This window comes from Chiloscyllium punctatum, chromosome 7, assembly GCF_047496795.1.
Source record: "Chiloscyllium punctatum isolate Juve2018m chromosome 7, sChiPun1.3, whole genome shotgun sequence".
NCBI lineage: Eukaryota > Metazoa > Chordata > Chondrichthyes > Orectolobiformes > Hemiscylliidae > Chiloscyllium > Chiloscyllium punctatum.
The window spans coordinates 60846450-60864778 of NC_092745.1; the positions used below are offsets into that span (position 1 = coordinate 60846450).

Below are 18329 nucleotides of genomic sequence, written 5' to 3' on the forward strand. Positions count from 1 at the left end.
CAAGTGGTGAGAGCGAGCGGACTCGCGCAATCGCAGTGAGAGAGGGAGCAGACACGCGCAGGCGCAACAGGAGGAGGGCGGGGTGGAGGAGGAGAAGAAGAAGGGGAGGGTGGGGAGAATGGAAGGTTGGGGGTTGGAGAGGGTCGGTAGAGCGCATTAGCGCTGCAAGTGGGGGGAGGAGCCTGGTGCAGGTCCATCACGAGCGAGCGCGCGCAGGCGGAGCAATGCTGCGAAAGCACTAGGAGAGGGGTCAATAAGAGGAGAGGGGTGGAGTGCAGGAGCTGTGGTTTCTCCGCAGTCATGGCGAAGCTAGCTGTGTGTTTGTGGAAAGTGGTTAGCTGCCTGGCGTCATTGGTCCAGCTGCTTGTGGCTTGTCTTTGTGTGTTCGTCGGCAAAATCTTGGTCCACCTCTTTCCCGAGATGGTGAAGAAGTTCATGCTGAAAATGGGATTGAAAACCACCATGACACAAAACCCCAAGTTCAAATATGAAGACTGGGGGCCAACGTTCTTCAGCTTTCGCTTTCTCAAAGTCGTAATGCAAAACTTAATCATGAGTTATGGGGATGATGCTTTCAAGGGTTATCCCGCTCCCAACACACGGGTCATCGATTTGGAGAATAAAGAACATAAACTGCTCGATTTCGCGAAAGGTATACGCTATTAATTAAACTGTTAACACTCGGGCAACGGTAAGAATTAAAATTGCTAGCAGGACTAGGTTATGGGCTATGGGATTTATGGATTCTTTCTCCCCACCCCCCGCTTTGGTTTAAAATGTAACTGAATTCCTCGATGGGAAATCTCGAGATGGTTGTGAGAAAATCCGAAAATCTTTCCGATATCTTTGGGATACTTACTTTTAACGAACTTCTAGTTAAAATTTAAGCCAAGTCAATTCCGCTTTACATAGACCAAACGTAACTTGTGTGTGTTCCATTGTTCCTTCTGAAGAATTTAGTTTTGTGCAGACTCTACATGCAGTACACGTTAAGTTAAATGTCGAATTTCTAAAATCCGAGTTTGTAATCGTGTAGCAAGGCTGAACATTTTACACGTCGAGAATGTATAAGCCGAGTAATTTTTTTTTGGAGAAGCTAAATGTGCTGGGTACCTTCATTTCGCTTTGTCAGAGTTGCCAGGTCGGAGATTGTTAGCACAAATCTCAAAAGTAGCGCAAATGGATGAAAGTGTTTTTATTTATAAATAGCCTCTGTGGTTCGTTAATTTGTGTCCTAAATTCGGTGAAGTTAATTTGATTCTTGGAAAACAAATGCCATGGATATTGCCTAGAGATGGGGTAAAAAAAAACTGCAGATCCAGCTTTTTAATGATGTAGAGGTGCTGGTGTTGGACTGGGGTGGACAAAGTTAAAAGTCGCACAACCTGATGTTGAGATTTATAATCTTTTAAAGCATCGAAAATAATGTCAGTATTAAAGTCCATAAAATCACCCAATTATTCATTTTCTGAACCAAATAATCCTGATTTGTTTTGGAAGATAACATCAGTCTGAAAACAAGCAGTAACTTCATCAAGAGGCTTAATCTCAGCACATCATAGATGAGACCTTTTCCCCTACAGAATCCACTTTGTCAGAAACAACTTGAGTCTTGTTTTCAAACCACCTTCACTCACCTGCCCTCTGTCCTGAACATGAGCAACCACTCCTCATTCTGAAAGTTGTTTTAGGATGGTTTTCTGAATTTCCATTGAACGTATGCACAATTTTGTATGTATATGCTATTTTCATGATCAGTTCACTTCACAAACAATGCTTTCCCCTATACTTCATTCACCGTTTGACTAGTTGGGGTTTTGATTTATAAACCATTGAAATATGATGAGCCTGTTTTTTAATTTTGGTCATCTGTCACAGTAGAAACTAAACTGTTTCTCTTCAAACTCATGTACCATCCAGAGCTGGCTTTGAATTCTGCAGTGCTTAATTTGCTTGTTTTAGACTGGAATTCAGTTAGTTTCTCAAGGAACTATCTAATTATTTTAATTGACCATTTTGCAATTACACCCCTTAAAACCAACATATGTTAGGCACTCCTCTGCATATTTTTGGGTATTCGCTGAGTTGTAGAGAGAGCTTTCTCCAATCTCTGATATTCTCCTTTTGATACCTTGTGCAGCAAATAGAGAATTCAATGGTTTGTCTTGTTTGCAAGCTCAAGGACTTTAAGTTTGAACTGGACTGTGTGCCTGCTGTTCTGACTTGATGCTATGTTGCTCGGTTAATGGGATACCAGAAGGTTAATAACCATTACATTAGATTACTTAAAGCGTGGAAACAGGCCCTTTGGCCCAACAAGTCCATATTGACCCACCGAAGTGCAACCCACCCAGACCCATTCCCCTACGTTTACTCTTTCACGAAACACTACGGACAAGTTAGCATGGCCAATTCACCTAACCTGCACATTTTTGGATTGTGGGAGGAAACTGGAGCACCCAGAGGAAACCCACGCAGACACTGGGAGAATGTGCAGACTCCACACAGACAGTTGCCCGAGGTGGGAAATGAACCCGAGTCCATTACATTACATGCTGGCGTGCACAGATGTGAGCAGCTGAACAGTTGCCTTCAATGGTGTTTTATTCTATATTTCTATCAAGAAGCTTTGCACCAGGTGAGTTTGATTTCAGCAGTGAGTCGGCGGCACATAAACAAAGTTTGGATTTTTTTGCTAAAAGTTCTGGTCACTCACTAGTTGAGGATTTGTTTTTATGGCCAAAGTTTGCATGAGATTGACTTTTACATGAATATATAAGGTAAATAGTTCACACAAGTGTGCCCCTCCCTATCTTCTATCTTGGATAATAAGGTGGCACTGCCTTTGAGGAATGTCATTTGTAATAACACTAACATTGGGAAATTATGCCAATAAACAGGGTGCAATGTTTCACTGGCACTGAATGATCAAGCATGTAATGCTATATATAGGGAGGTAGCATGTTCAACTTCATTGTCCTCCTAATGGCTGCCTGTTTTCTATATGATTACAATAAGCTGTGCATAGGTCACAGTACACAAACACCTTGTGTTGCTGTTTGCAGAGGGCTGCTTGAAAGGTCTGTTCCCACTGTTGAACAGGATGCTCTAATCTGGAGGATCATGTTGTACCATCTGTCCCTTGTGGAAATGATTATGCAGAAGAATGCCTTTGGCTGCAAGTGGTCTGTACATAACAACATTTTAGAAGCTCTGAGAAATGGACATGGTGGATCCTGTCAAATGCTCCCTTGAGCAGTCTGTCAAAAGTCATTTGGCAGATGGCCTGATAACCAGATCTATAAAACAGACTGCTGTATGTCTGGAATCTCAGCCCTCTTACCCTTGAGGTGGCTGTGCTGGGGACAATAACTATATCATGTGCCTTTTGCAAAGCACATCCAGGAAAAGACAGTAATTTTTGCCAAGGTTCATCCCAAGAAATGCATGACTCTGCAGCATGGACTGTTCTGAGGGGCTCAGATAAATATTAGCTGACCTGGAGGACCATCAGCTAGGTGAATGACCAAAGATGTGCTTTGGTCTGCCTGATGCTTGTTAATCTTTCACTGCCTATTGCATTACATGGTAAATGTTTGTGCATAAATTCTGAGTACCCATCAGTAAATGTTTATCCACACTGGTCTTTTTTTAGTGTACTTCAGCAACCTCTCTGTCACTAACCTTGGAACAGGCTAAATGACTCCTATATTTTTGTCAGAAACCACACAAGACCAGGTTATAGTCCAACACATTTATTTGAAATCATAAGCTTTTGGAGTGCTACTCCTTCTTCAGGTTAAGGAACAGTTTTTATATTCTTGCTAAGCTAAACTTTAACTCTATCCATTGTATGTATCAACACTCATAGATTTTATTTTCTTTCTAGACAACAGACCGCTGATCTTGAATTTTGGCAGCTGCTCCTGACCCCCATTTCTTTTCAAGTTTGCTGAGTTCAAGCAGCTTGTTGAAGTTTTTACATCTGTAGCTGATTTCCTTATTGTCTACATACCAGAGGCTCATGCCACAGGTACAAAAAAACTTTTGAATTTGCTAATCCTTATCAAATTTTTATCTTCCATATTTACCCAAGACTTTGTAGTAAATGATTCTACAATGCCCCAGGTTCCAGTTCCAGACTGCTGGCTAGCCCATCCCAGCTGAAGATGGTTTATGTAAGTCAGTCACCTATGACGAGATAGCATAGTAGGATTTTCCATCTGATTTAATAACAATTAAACCAGTTGGAAATTGCAAGTGTTAGATGTGTAAGGTTAGCTGTGATTTCCTATTGACTAAATACTGCACACGAGAGATGAATTCCGTGACAAAATATAAAGCAAAGTCTGGTGTTACCTGTACCACTGCTTCCTTAATTGCTTTATAGACCCTTCAGTCCGTGCCACCCATAATCCCAAGTTAAAATACTCCCACCTGCCTGTGCTTGGCCCATATCCTTCCAAATATTTCTTATTCATGTATTTATCCAGATGTCCTTTACGCTATCAATCATTATGGTCTCCAGTGGAATGTACTCAGGCCTTTACCTAGATTTTTAAAATCAGATTAAATGTAATCTGTTTTGCTTTCTCTTTACGTAAATAGTCTGGTGTTTTGTTTTCTGTCAAGCTTGACTAGTTCTACTCATTCCCAATTTGAAAAGTTGCAGTTTTCCATATTGTTTACAGCAAATGACAGGTATGATACAATCTTTTCAATTTTTGCCAAAGTTTGTTTTTTTTATTTCTAGATGGCTGGGCTTTCAAAAACAACGTGGCTATCAAACAGCATCAGAATTTAAGTGAGCGATTGGATTCAGCAAGGCTATTGCTAAATGAGAAGGCACAATGTCCAGTGGTAGTGGACACTATGGATAATACAACTTGTGTCAAATATGCAGCTATGCCCGAAAGACTGTATGTGGTGCTCAATGGCAAAGTCATTTACAAGGTATCTGGTATTTTGACATTCGTGATGAAATCAATGTCTATTTAAACATTTCACCTCCTTTCTCTATTTTGAGTTGATATATTCTTTCTACTGAAACCTTGGAACACAGAATTATTAATTTCACTTTCAGCCATCTGCTCTTTCTGAATAAGCCTATTCCTACTGGGTTACAATTCTGTATGTGCGTGATTCTCCAATAATTCAGTTCAAAGCTGCCTTAATGTAATTACTGTACTCTGGTCTTGCTATGCTTTCAGTCTCTCCCTCAATCATAGCATCATTTTCAATCTTTTAAAAAGAAATAGTATGCTCATAATGGTGTTTATTTACCTAACTCCCACAACTTTTTTAAAAAAAACAGCTTGGGACCTGGCTTGTTCTTTGCACCTATTGCTTGAATCAAGTATCATGTATTCAGACAAATGAGTTATATTTACGATAATATGTAGTAAATGAATTAACAGAACAAATAAATGTTCATGGGTATGATATTCTGACTGTTATGATGACATATTACAAGGAGAGCAAAGCTGGTAACTAAATATTCTGGAGTGTGTTCCTTTTTGAAAGGACAGGTAGGAAGGAAAGAATGATGGAGTAGATTTGTTAGTATGGAATTGAATAAGCATGCTAGCAAGAAATGATCTTAGAAAGTAAGTTACAGAATCTGTAAGAGTGGAAATGAAAAATAAGGAGGGGAAAATTGCAGTGCTGGGAGTAGTCTATAGGGCCCTAACAGTAGCTTTACTGTTACAGAGAAAATAAATCTGAAGGTAGAGAAGACATGTGAAAAAGATGTACATTATTCGTGGGTGACCTTTCATGTGGATTGTGAAAATCAAACTGGCAGGGGTAGCCATAAGGAAGCATCCAGTGTATTCAGGAGAGTTTCTAAGAGCAACATGTTGCGAATCCAACCAGAATCGGGTCATTTTTGGGTTTGGTAAGATGTAGTAAAGCAAATTTAGTAAATTACCTCAATAAAAGCTCTCTGAGGAAACAGTGACCATAGTATGGTAAAGCTTTGCATTCAGTTTGAGAGTGAGAAACTTTTGGAAACAACTGTGGTAAACTTAAATAAGATAAATCTCTGCCTTCATTCCTTTGAAATTAACAGAAAAGATGCTTGATGAACAATAGCAGATGTTTAAGAAAACAGTTTGACTCTCAGTAAAGAGAAATCCTATTTAGGAAGAATGATACTAAGGAGGGAATAAACCAATTGAGGTTAGACATGTGGAGAGACAGATAGTGTTGAGGAAGTCTGAATGCAACTGAGGGGTTAACAAGCTAGGAGGGCAAAGAAGTGAAAAATGTAATAGTGTGAGAAAGTGTGAAGTTATGCACTTTGTCTGCACCTCTATTTTTCCTATCAATGTCTAAATTGGGAAAAGCTTTAGAAACCTGAAGCACAAATGGTCTTGGGTTACTAGATCAGGATTCTCAAGGTTAACATACAGGTTCACTTGGCAGTTAGGAGACCAAATGCCATATTAACATTAATTTTTGAGACGGTTAGAATACAAGAGTGGTGTTGTACTGCTGAGACTGTATAAGGCTGTGTACAAACTGTATTTAGAATATTGTTTTGGGTCACCAGTCTAAGGAAGGATGTGAGCGTTGGAGGGGGTCCAGAGGAGGTTTTCAAGAATGAAGGGCTTGTCCAATGAGGATAAATCTGGACTCTATGGAGTTTAGAAGGATGAGGGGAGGTCTCATTGAATTTTACAGAATACTGAGAGACCTGGATAGAGTGGACATGGAAAAGATGTTTTCGCTAGTAGAATACTCTAGAACCCAAGCGCACAATCTCAGACTGAAGAGCTGACCCTTCAAACTGACAGAAATTTCTACAGCCAGAGGGTGGTGAATCTGTGGAACACATTGCTGCTGAAGGTTGTGGAGGCAAGTTGTTTAAGACAGAAGTTCTTCATTAGTAAATGCTGTTATTACATTCTTTGGTCATTGGGAAAATGTTAAAACCAACGTCAAGGAGATACAGTCTACTAGATTAGATGGAATTGCAGTTGATAAAGAGGAGGTTTTAGAAATTTTAAGATCTGACAACACAAGACCCCTAGGCCGAATGGGATTTATCCTCTGATTCTTTGGGAGGAGAGAGAGGAGATTGCAGAGCCGTTGACTTTGATCTTTATCTGGTGCCAAAAGACTGGAGGATAGCAAATGTTGTTCCCTTCTTCAAGAAGGGAAGTCAGGACAACCCTGGTAACTGTAAGCCAGTGTGCCTTACTTCAGTTGTGGGTGAGGCATTAGAAAAGGTTATGAGAGAGGATTTATAATCATCTCAAAATGAATAACTTGATTAGGGATAGTCAGAGTTTTGTGAAGTGTTGGTCGTGCCCAACTAACCTTTTGAGTAGGTGACAAAACAGGTTGAAGATAAAGCGGTTGATGTGGTGTATATGGACTTTGGTCAGGTGTTTGATAATGTTCTGCATGGTAGGCTATTGCACAAAATATGGAGTTTTGGAATTGAAGGTCTCTAAGTGAATTGGATCAGAAATTAGCTAGCTGAAAGAAGACTGGGTGGTGGTTGAGAAGTGGTCACCCTGGACCTCATTACCAGTGGTGTGCGGCAAGGATCTGTTTTGGGGCTACTGCTGTTTGTCACTTTTATAAATGATCTGGATGTTGACGTAGAAGGGTGTGTTAATAAATTTGCGGATGACACTAAGCTAGGGAGCGTTGTGGATAGTGCCAAAGGATGTTGTGGGTTACAGAGGGACATAGATAATATGTAGAGCTGGCAAATAGAGTTTAATGCGGCAAAGTGAGGTAGTTCACTTCGGAAGAAGTAACAGGAATGCAGATTACTGGACTAATGGTAAAATTCTTGGCAGTGTAAATGAATAGAGAGATCTGTGTCCAGGTGCATAAATCCCTGAAAGTTGCCACCCAGGTTGATAGAGGTGTATTGGTGTTTATCAGTAGAGGGATTGAGTTTCGGAGGCACATGGTCATGATTCAGCTTTAGAAGACATTGATAAGGCCACATCTGGAGTATTGTGTACAGTTCTTGTCACCACATCATAAGGATGTGGAAGCTTTGGAAAGGGTTTAGCGGAGACTCACTTGGATGTCACCTGGTATGGAAGGAAGGTCTTAGGAGGAAAGGCTGCAGGAACTGAGGCTGTTTTTGTTGGAGAGAAGAAGGTTGAGAGGTGACTTAATCAAGACGTATAAGATAATCAGAGGGTTAGATTGGGTGGACAGTGAGATCCTTTTTCCTTGGATGGTGAAGGCTAATGTGAAGGGCTGTAGCTTTAACTTGAGGGGTGATAGATTTAGGACAGATATCAAGAGTAGTTTCTTTACTCCAGGCAATAGTAGGGGCATGGAACGGCCTACAACAGTAGTACACTCGCCAATGTTAAGGGCATTTAAATGGGCATTGGACGTACATATGGATGATAATGAAACTGTGTTGGCTAGATGGGCATCAGATTAATTTCACAGGTCAGCGCAACATGGAAGGCCAAAGGGCCTGTACTACGCTGCAACGTTCTATGTTCTATGAATCAAGAGAGAAGGCAGGAGAATGAAGTTGAGAAACATATCAGCCATGGTGGAGCAGGCCTAATTCTGTTCTTACATCTTATGGTCTTCTAGTTAACCAAGAAAGTTTAAGGATTGTATCAAATTGAAAGGAAAAAAAAATCAATGTGACAAAAGACTAATAAACTAGAGAAATGAGAAAGTTTTAAAAACCAACGAAAGATCGTCAAAAAAGGCGAACGTAAACAGGGCAAATGAATAAGTAACAAAAACACAGTAAGAGCTGCTTCAATTAGATAGAAAGAAAGAGAAACTCCAAAGTAAACAAAGGCTCCAAAAAAAAGGTGGTTGGGGAACCAAAAAAATGACAAGTTGAATAGATTAGCTTTTGCATCCGTCTTCATGACGGAGGATACCAATATCATTCAAAAAATACTAAATCGAGGGGAAAAATGGGGATAAACTTACTCTGTGAGGAAAAGTACTGGGGAACCTAATGGGGCTAAATGCCCATGTCCCTTGGGCATCCTAGAATACTGAAGGCAATAGCTAAAGATTACATGCCTTTATTACTGTACACTTTCTTCTTCACTTTCCTTCCCATTTATTTGTCATCTACAGGCTTGACAAAACATTCATTTTCCCTCATTCATAGAGAGGAACCTCAATTATCTGAATTTCAGATAATTGGAAGATCTCAGGATCCCAATAGAAACGTTAATATCAAAGAGGTGTTAGCAACACTGATCGCATCTTTTGTTTACCATGATTAAAAGTGAATTTGGCTTACTGAACTGCTGCCAAGAACTGTCCTGGACATTGATGGGAGCCCAGGCACCAAATGACTGATCTCCTGCCCCCACCCTCTTGTGGGGGGAGGGTGGGGTGCTGTTGCGCCGTGTGCTGCTGCCTAGTCTCCTGAACGGGGAGCGGACTTAGCAAGTGCTGACTCTGTCAATCCCCATTGAAGTGAAGCAACAGCAAGGGAGAGACTTCAGCAATGCTGCAGGTCCCTTCCAAACAAGTGTCTGATTCGAAACAAACCTTGAGACAGAGGGTGAGCAAGGCAGACAGCGAGAGGAAAAAGGAAACTTCAGAAAACTCCAAGCCCCAGAGGAGAGCCATTGAATCAGTTATCCGAATAATCAATTATCAGAACAAAATGCTATCTGCCTATCTAATTCGGATAATAGAGGTTCCTCTGCATATTGTAAAGCTACAGTGATATTGAATGCATTAGTAATCTTCTAAGAATCCTTAGATTCTACAAAGTCCTAGAGATTTGGAAAACTGCCAATGTAATGTCTTCATTCAAGAACGAAGACAAAAAGAAAGTACAGGCCAGTTAGCTTAATATCTGTCATTGGGAAAATTTTAAGAGTCCGTTATAAAGTGTGTAATAGAAATTCTTCATAAACAAGCAGAGTCGTCATATTTCATGAAGGGTCAAAAGTGTAGCGCTGGAAAAACAGCAGGTCAGGCAGCATCCAAGGATCAGGAGAGATGACATTTCGGGCACCAGCCCTTCATCAGGAATATGGAGGAAGGAAGGGGGTTAAGAGATAAATAGGAAGACGGGGATGAGGGTTGGGCAAGGTAGCTGGAATGGCGATAGGTAAATGCAGATTGGGGGGGGGGGGTGATAACTGTGTAGGTTGAAGGGGAGGATGAAGCAGACAGGTAGGACAGTTCGAGGGCGGTGCCAAGTTGGAGGGTTGGATCTGGAATGAGGAGGGGTGCCAAGGAAACTGGTGAAGTCAGCATTGCTGTGTGGTTGGAGGGTGCCAAGGTGGAAGATGAGGTGTTCTTCTTCCAGTGGTTATGTGGCTTGGATTTGGCAGTGGTGGAGGCCCAGGTCTTGCCTGACCTTGGCGGAGTGGGATGGGGAGTTGAAGTTGTCAGCCACAGGGCGGTGGGATTATTTGGTGCATGTGTCCCAGAGATGTTTCCTGGAATGTTCATGAAGGGAAAATAATACATGACAAATGTATTAGAATTCTTCTGAGGAGGTAACATTTAGGATTAATAAGGGTGAACTATTTGACCTAATATATTTAGATTCCCAAAAGGGATTTAGTCGGGTACCGCCTATAAGGCTACAGATGAAGGTCCATGGTGTTGGTGTTGCCATGGACAGAGGATAGGCAAAGTAATAGAAAAGAGAATTGTGATAAGTGGGTATTATTATAATGGCAACTTGGAACTAAAGAGTTTGCTAAATGGATCTATGCTGGGACAATTATTTACAAGACATACATGAGGGAACTGAATGTCCTATTATTTTTGCCAGACGTAAGTGGGGAAGCAAGTGGTGAGGAGAAAAAGGTAGGGATGAAGACAAGTTGAGTGAGTGGACAAAAACTTGGCAGATGGATTATAATGTAGAAATATGTGAAGTTATGCATCTTGGTAACAAGATGAGAAGAGTGAGTATTATTTAAATGGAGAAAGCACAGATATAGGATCCATCATGTAGATTTCACAAAGTTAAAAATGTTTACTGTGCAACAGGGCAGGCAAATGGAATGTTGGCCATTATTTCAAAGTGGGCGGAGTTTAAAAATAGGGAAGTTTTGCTCACATTATACAAAATACTAGTCAGTCCATACCTGGGATACTGAACAGTTTTGGTTCATTTAGCTAAGGAAATGGTATTGGAAATAATCTAGAGATGTTCACTAGGTTAATCCTAGGTTTGGAAGAATTTTCTTGCATTAGGTTGGGCGTGTCCTCTTTGGACTTGGAATGAGCGCTGACCTAAGATACTTTAGGGATGTTGACTGGGTAAGTGTGGTGAGGTTGCTTTCACCTTTATAGGAGTCTAAGACGAGAGGGTACAATCTCAGGAGGGAGTTGTCTGTTCTAGGACCAATGAAGAATTTCTTTTCTTGAGAGTTGTAATACGTGGAATTTTTTACCAGAGAACTATTGAAATTTGGTTATTAAGAATTTTCAAAGCTGAGATAGACGTATTTTTGAATTAGTCAGTGTGGTGCTGGAAAAGCAGCAGGTCAGGCAGCATCCAAGGAGCAGGATAATTGATGTTTTGAGCATAAGTTTCCTGATGAAGGGCTTATACGCAAAACATCGATTCTCCTGCTTCTTGGATGCTGCCTGGCCTGCTGTGCTTTTCCAGCACCACACACTCCACTCTGATCTGCAGTCCTCACTTCCTCCTAGATGTTTAATTAGGAAGGCAATCCGGGGTTATGACGATAGGAAAGTGAAGTTGAGCATTATCAGATGAGTAATGATACCATTGAATTGTGGAACAGACTTGATGGAACAGACCTATTTCTGCACCAATGGTTTTAATTTGATTGCTGCTTTTTAAAGTATCTAACCAATCAGGAGAAGATGTACAGAATGCCAGAGATGCTCATGAGGCCTGATAAGTTTTGAGCTATGCAGATCAAAGCTGTTGGAATAATTTGAAGACGACTTGGGTAAATTTATAAGCAAATTTGTGGGTTTAATTTTCTGAATTATTGAATATTGTGCTAGAGATAATTCTGAAGAATTAATGTTTGAAGTAAGATAGAAATTTTGTTTCTTGTCTGAGAAATTGAAATGGGGTAGCATGGTGGCTCAGTGGTTAGCACTGCTGCTTCAGTGCTAGGCACCTGGGTTAGATTTTAGCCTCAGGCAACTATGCAAACTCCACACAGACTTTCTCCCTGTCTCTGCATGTGTTTCCTCCCACTATCCAAAAATGTGTAGGTTAGGTGAACTGGCCATGCTAAATGGCCCATAGTGTTCAGAATATGTAGGTTATGTTCAATAGTCAGGAGTAAATGTCGAGTAAAAGGGTAGGGGAATGCGTCTGGATGGGATACTCTTTGGAGGATTGGTGTGGACTTGTTGGGCCAAAGGGATTCAAAGAATGGTGCAGAGTTGTATATTTTGTTAAAAATTGTTTCTACTTTGAGAAAAGAACAATCAATGGTTAAAAAGAATCAGCAGTTGCAACACAGATGAGAAACAGTGGAGATTTTATTGTAAAATTTTCCATTAAGTTGGCATTTGACCTTCAGCCCAGGTTCAGTAATATCAGTCTAATTAAACTCTGAAATAAAATGTAAAACCGTGGATGACAAAAGGGCTGGTGGTAAAGCCTCCTTGTGAAATTAGGTATTACCCCCACATAATGAGAATGAGAAACTTGCCACTCTGAGTGGGCACATCTAAGTTTATGAATCCTACTGACCATGACGATTGTTTTGCCGAATACGTAGTGGTATTATCACTAGACTAATAAGAGACCCAAGTTCAAATCCTGCCATGGCAGATGGTGGAATCTAAATTCAATAAAGATCTCTAAGTCTGTTGGAAAGTGAGGACTGCAGTTGCCTGATGAAGACCTTGTGCTCGAAACATTGACTCTCCTACTCCTTGGATGCTGCCTGACCAGCTGTACTTTTCCAGCACCACAATCTTCGACATTTAAGAGTCTGATGCCAACCGTGAAAACATTGTCAATTGTCAGAAAAACTTATCTGGGTGACTAACCTCATTTTGGAGAAGGAAATCTATCACCCTTGCCTGGTCTGGTCCACATGCACCTGCAGACCCACAACAATGTGGTTGACTCTCAACTGCCCTATTGCCAATTAGGGCCAATACAGATACAGTATTTAATACAGCAATAAATAGTGACATCCTCACCTCCTGAATAAAAAGGATGGTCACATTGCTATTCCTGAAGGCAAGTACATGACTCAATGCTGATTGATTTTGATCCATTTTATTGTGGTTTTTTTTTCCCTCCTTTTTTTCGGTAGTGGTTATAAATGCCTTCCACTCCTTTGGCAGGATAAGGAAGTAGGTCCCAAATCTAGCTCTAGCCAAATGCAATTAAACCCTTGTTGTTAATGTTATTGTATTCTGAAACACATGCTAGCCATCAATCTAATGTGGCCCAACATAAGGACTGACCAGAACTAACCAAATTTATTAATATATAATTTGTTTTGATCATTTAGAATTTTATTATGAAGGATAACATAAGCTTAAAGGAACATGGGGGGAAACACAAGCAGTATTTTGGTTTGTGTTTTATAGCAGAAAGTGAGGACTGCAGATGGGCTTATGCCCGAAACGTCTTTTTTTTTTTTCCCCCTGCTCCTCGGATGCTGCCTGGCCTCCTGTGTTTTTCCAGCACCACACTTTTCAATTTTGTGTTTTATACTCCTGACTCTGAATGGAGCAGAATAATCGCAGGTGTCCATCTCATGGATGAGAAAGTTAGAAAGGGAGCAGAGTTTGTTAAATCTGGGTCACAAACAAAGTTGATGTATCATAGTCTTTGGCAGAGATTCTGTTAATTCATCCGCCTAACTAATTTTTTTTCTTTTTTGTTTTTCAGGGTGGAAGGGGGCCTTGGGGATATCAACTTGAAGAAGTACGATTACTTTTACAAAATCTAAATTAAAACTCCGGTGGAACCACACTCAGCAGGAAGCTTGGAGATGGTTTTCATTGGCACTCTTAAATGCAAACAAATGATATAATACAAGCAAATCAAATAAGGGTCTTTCCATATTTATTTCCTTAAAACTCACACAACACCAGGTTATAGTCCAACAGGTTTAATTGGAAGCACTAGCTTTCGGAGCGCCGCTCTTGGTGGTTGTGGAGGACACAATTGTAAGATTCAGAATTTATAGTAAAAGTTTACTGTGTGGTGTAACTAAAATTATACACTGAAAAATACCTTGATTGTTTGTTAAGTCTCTCCCCTGTTAAAATGACCATGATTATTTCTCTACTTTCATATGTAAATAACAAAATTAAAAAGTTACATTCTCAGGTTAGCTGTAATAATTGCTGTCAGCCAGATGAGATGTTGAAGGTGTTAGCCCCCTGTGTTCTGTTGTCTGTGCCATAATGTTTAGACTGCTTCTAATCTAAGAAGAGTTAACAGAGTCTTACATGGATTCATGCAGTTTTTGAGCAAAGCACAATGTAACTCTGCAAGTACAAATTCACCCCACAAATGTGTGTGTGTTTCTGGTTTTGGGGGGGGGGTTGAGCCTCTGTGAGGAGAGTGTATGTGTGTAAGTGTAAAGGGTTCTAAATCTGAGATTGTGTGTGTGTGTGTGCACGCACTCCCTATGGGTACCCAACTTAGCTATCAGCCTCTGCTAGGCCACTTTTTTCGCTGCTTCCTGTCCGAAGTCAGTGTTGGAGGATGGTCATCCGAAGGTCCAAGGTCGAATGTCCTGGACCGCTGAAATGTTCCCCAACTGGGAGGGAACACTCCTGTCTGTTTGTTGTGCGGTGCCCATTCATCCATTGCCTTAGCCTCTGGTTTCACCAATGTACCATGCCTCGGTATCCTTGCCTGCAGCACGTGAGATAGACTATGTTGGCTGAGTCACATGAGTACCTGCCACGTACATAGTGGGAGGTGTCCCTATGTGTAATGGTGGTATCCATGTCCACACTCCGACATGTCTTGTAGTGCCTACCGTGACAGGGTTGTATGGAGTTGTCCTGAAAGCCAGGCTGTTTGCTACGAACATTGATTTATTTGAGGTTTGGTGGTTGTTTAAAGGCGAGCAGTGGAGGTGTGGGGAAGGGCTTGGCGAGATGCTGATCCTCATTGATGATGTCTTGCAGTTTGTGAAGAACATGACGTAGTTTTTCAGCTCCTACGGGACAACGAAGGGTACCCTGTCGGTTGCAGCACAAGTCTGTCTCCTTGGGTGGTCATTACGGTTCCTTGCTGTGGCCCGTTGGAACTGGCGGTCGATGAGTTGAGCATCGTATCCTGTTCTTATGAGGGCATCCCTGAGTACAGACACCACCCCCCTCCCCCTCCCCCCACAGACTTATATCCCAACCTAATCTCATCCCACCTGCCGGTACCTAGCCCATATCCCTCTAAACCCTGCCTTTTATGTACCCATCTAGATGCCTTTTAAATGTTACAATTGTACCAACCTCCACCACTTCCTCTGGCAGCTCATTCCAAACATGTACCACCCTCTGCATGAAAACATTGCCCCTTAGGTCTCTTTTATATCTTCCCCTCTCACTCTAACCCTATGCCCTCTAGTTCTGGACTACCTGACCCCAGCGAAAAGTCTTTGTCTATTTACCCTATCCATGCCCCTCATAATTATGTAAACCTCTATATGGTCACCCATCAGCCTCATACGCTCCAGGGAAAACAGCCCCAGCCTGTTCGGCCCCTCCCAATTGCTCAAATCCTCCAATCCTGGCAACATCCTTGTAAATCTTTTCTGAACCCTTTCAAGTTTCACAAAATCTTTCTGATGGGAAGGAGACCAGAATTGCATGCAATATTCCAACAGTGGCCTAACCAATGTCCTGTACAGCCGCAACATGACCTCCCAACTCCTAAACTCAATACTCTGACCAATAAAGGAAAGCATACCAAACGCCGCCTTCACTATCCTCTCTACCTGTGATTCCACTTTCAAGGAGCTAAGAACCTTCACCCCAAGTTCTGTTTGTTCAGCAACACTCCCTAGGACCTTACCATTAAGTGTATACATCCTAAGATTTGCTTTCCCAAAATGCAGCACCTCTTATTTATTGGAATTAAACTCCAAAGTCTTGTGATTTACATATGAAAGAAGTGAAACTATCATGGTAATGACAGATTTCACAAACAATCAAGGTATTTTTAATGTATAATTTCAGTTACATCACTCAGTAAACTTTTGCTATAAATTGTGTGTCTTACAATTGTGTACTCCGCAACCACCTGATGTAGGAGCAGTGCTTCCAGTTAAACCTGTTGGACTATAATCTGGTGTTGTGATTTTTAACTTTGTACACCCCAGTCCAACACCAGCATCTCCAAATTATAACTTCCTTAGATTTAAGTTGTTAACTGTGTGGTGATCTGAATATGGAAGAAAAACAACTTATTTATTTTCATTTATTTCAGATAACTGAAAATTGTAATGTTATTATCCTTACAAATCATTGTAATCGCATTTGAAAGATAGGATTGTACATTCCACAATTTTTTTTTGGTGGGGGGAAGAGGGGTATTGCACTAGTAGCAGCAGGGTGGAAGACAAATAAAAAGATACTGAACACTGTATATAGTACTCTTAAAACATTCAGCAATGACAAAGTGCAGCCTTATTGCAAAATGAACAAGGTTCATGGATTTTTGCAAATTATAGTCCTTTAATACTGTCCCTTGGTCTTGTTTTCCTATATAAATCAAAGGTTAGAGTGGGCTTTTCAGATTTTATAAGTGGCAGTCCATCTGTAATCCTTCCTATTCTCTTCTGTGTTCTTTTCAGGCACATCAAAATGATTTTTGTTTTTTGTGGAAGCACATATAGCAATCACTTAGAAACATGGTAGCATTTTTATACTGAAAAATTTCCCAAATTAATCAGATTTGAAAATAGACATTGGTTCGGTCCACTTGTTCAGTTTGCAGAACCATGTACTATATCCAAAAGGGATGTGTAATTCATGTTCAGGAACTTAGTATAAAAATCAATAATCTCTCTTTTAATGTTGCATCATTAGTGTGCAGTTATGATTTCTGTGCAATTATGTCTTCAATGAGTACCTAATATGATGATTTTAAGAGCTGGAAACTTTGTATTTCCAATGTGATTTCTTAACTCGTTTAGTTCAGCATTAATTCTTCTAGTTGCAATGTTTCTGATTTGTTACAGTAAACAGACAAGATATAAGGCAAGTATTCAAAAGGGTTATTAAGAATCAAAATTAGAGAATAGCTTCAAAAACAAATGTACAAGTATAAAAATTGCATAGTAAACAGCTTCACAAAATTGACGAATTTGACCAACTCTGTACATTGCAAAAAGTGGCAAAATTATACTTGTAGCAAGTATTACTGAAAAATAATTAAATAATCTTAATATCCTCAATTAGTGGGTATTAAATCAGATTGAACAAATTGGTAAAGTTTAAATATTTAACAGCATGCCACTTCAGACAGGATTGGGTAGTTATCACATTTTTAATAATATTGAGGTTTTATTTTGGGTAAAGTATCACCAATATTTCCCATGAAAATATTAGTTCCTTGACCAGCATTTAGTGAAATTAGTTGCACCATAATTATTGATATCTAATCCTTCCAACTGGGAAAATAAGACGAGTATTTGTAGAACTTTGACAATGTTTAAAATCCTAAACAGCAAAGTAAATCAATTCTCACTAAGATCTGAAGTATTGATATTCTCTGCTTTTCAACTTTCCAGCATGAAAATCATGTAAAATTAATGTCACTTTGCCCTATTTGTCAAGATCTATAGCATATGGTTACAGTAGCTGCATGGTTTTAGCTATATTGTTTATGAAGCTTACAGTCAAAACCCAGGGAAAGCTGAGGGCTGATGTTCTGAAATGTAGCTAAAAGTGTGTAACTCTGGGAGGCAATGGCATGTAGTATTATCGCTGGACTGTTGATCCATAGACCCAGATGATGTTCTGGGAACATGTGTTTGAATGCTGATGTGGCAGATAGTGGACTTTTAAATCAATTAAAAAAAACTCTGGAATTAAGAGTCAAGTGATGATCATTAATCCATTGTCGATTATTGTGAAAAGCCCATCTGGTTCACTAATGTCCTGTTAGGGAAGGAAACTGCTCTCCTTACCTGGTCTAGCCTACATGTGACTCCTGTTCCACAGCAATGTGCTTGACACTTCATGATGAAAGGGCTTGTGCTTGATTCTCTCGTTCCCCTGCTGCCTGACCGGCTGTGCTTTTCCAGCACCTCACACTCTAGTCTGATCTCCAGCATGTGCAGTCCTCACTTTCTCCCTGAATCTTAAATGCAATTAGGGATGGGCAAAAAATGCTGCTGAGCCAGCGACACGTTCATCCCAAG

At 40.4% G+C, this 18329-nt stretch overlaps 1 protein-coding gene across 2 annotated transcripts; it reads left to right on the top strand.

The window, feature by feature from the left end:
* The first annotated feature begins 208 nt into the window (after nucleotides 1–208).
* Nucleotides 209–18021, top strand: dio1 (iodothyronine deiodinase 1). Of its 2 annotated transcripts, XM_072573729.1 has the most exons (4): nucleotides 218–652; nucleotides 3890–4033; nucleotides 4754–4953; nucleotides 13835–18021. In XM_072573729.1, the coding sequence occupies exons 1-4, from the start codon at nucleotides 301–303 to the stop codon at nucleotides 13898–13900; spliced, it is 762 nt and encodes a 253-aa protein (XP_072429830.1). In that variant the 5' UTR covers nucleotides 218–300; the 3' UTR covers nucleotides 13901–18021. The 2 variants fall into 2 exon arrangements, with proteins under 2 accessions (XP_072429831.1, XP_072429830.1); XM_072573730.1 differs by lacking the exon at nucleotides 3890–4033 and having other exon boundaries at nucleotides 209–652.
* Nucleotides 18022–18329: the final 308 nt, after the last annotated feature.

Excerpts from the sequence above, each read along its gene's own strand:
- dio1 (XM_072573730.1), top strand. The coding sequence starts at position 301 with ATGGCGAAGCTAGCTGTGTGTTTGTGGAAAGTGGTTAGCTGCCTGGCG. Across the intron at positions 653-4,753 it reads ACTGCTCGATTTCGCGAAAG|ATGGCTGGGCTTTCAAAAAC; the intron begins GTATACGCTATT and ends TTTTATTTCTAG. Across the intron at positions 4,954-13,834 it reads ATGGCAAAGTCATTTACAAG|GGTGGAAGGGGGCCTTGGGG; the intron begins GTATCTGGTATT and ends TTTGTTTTTCAG.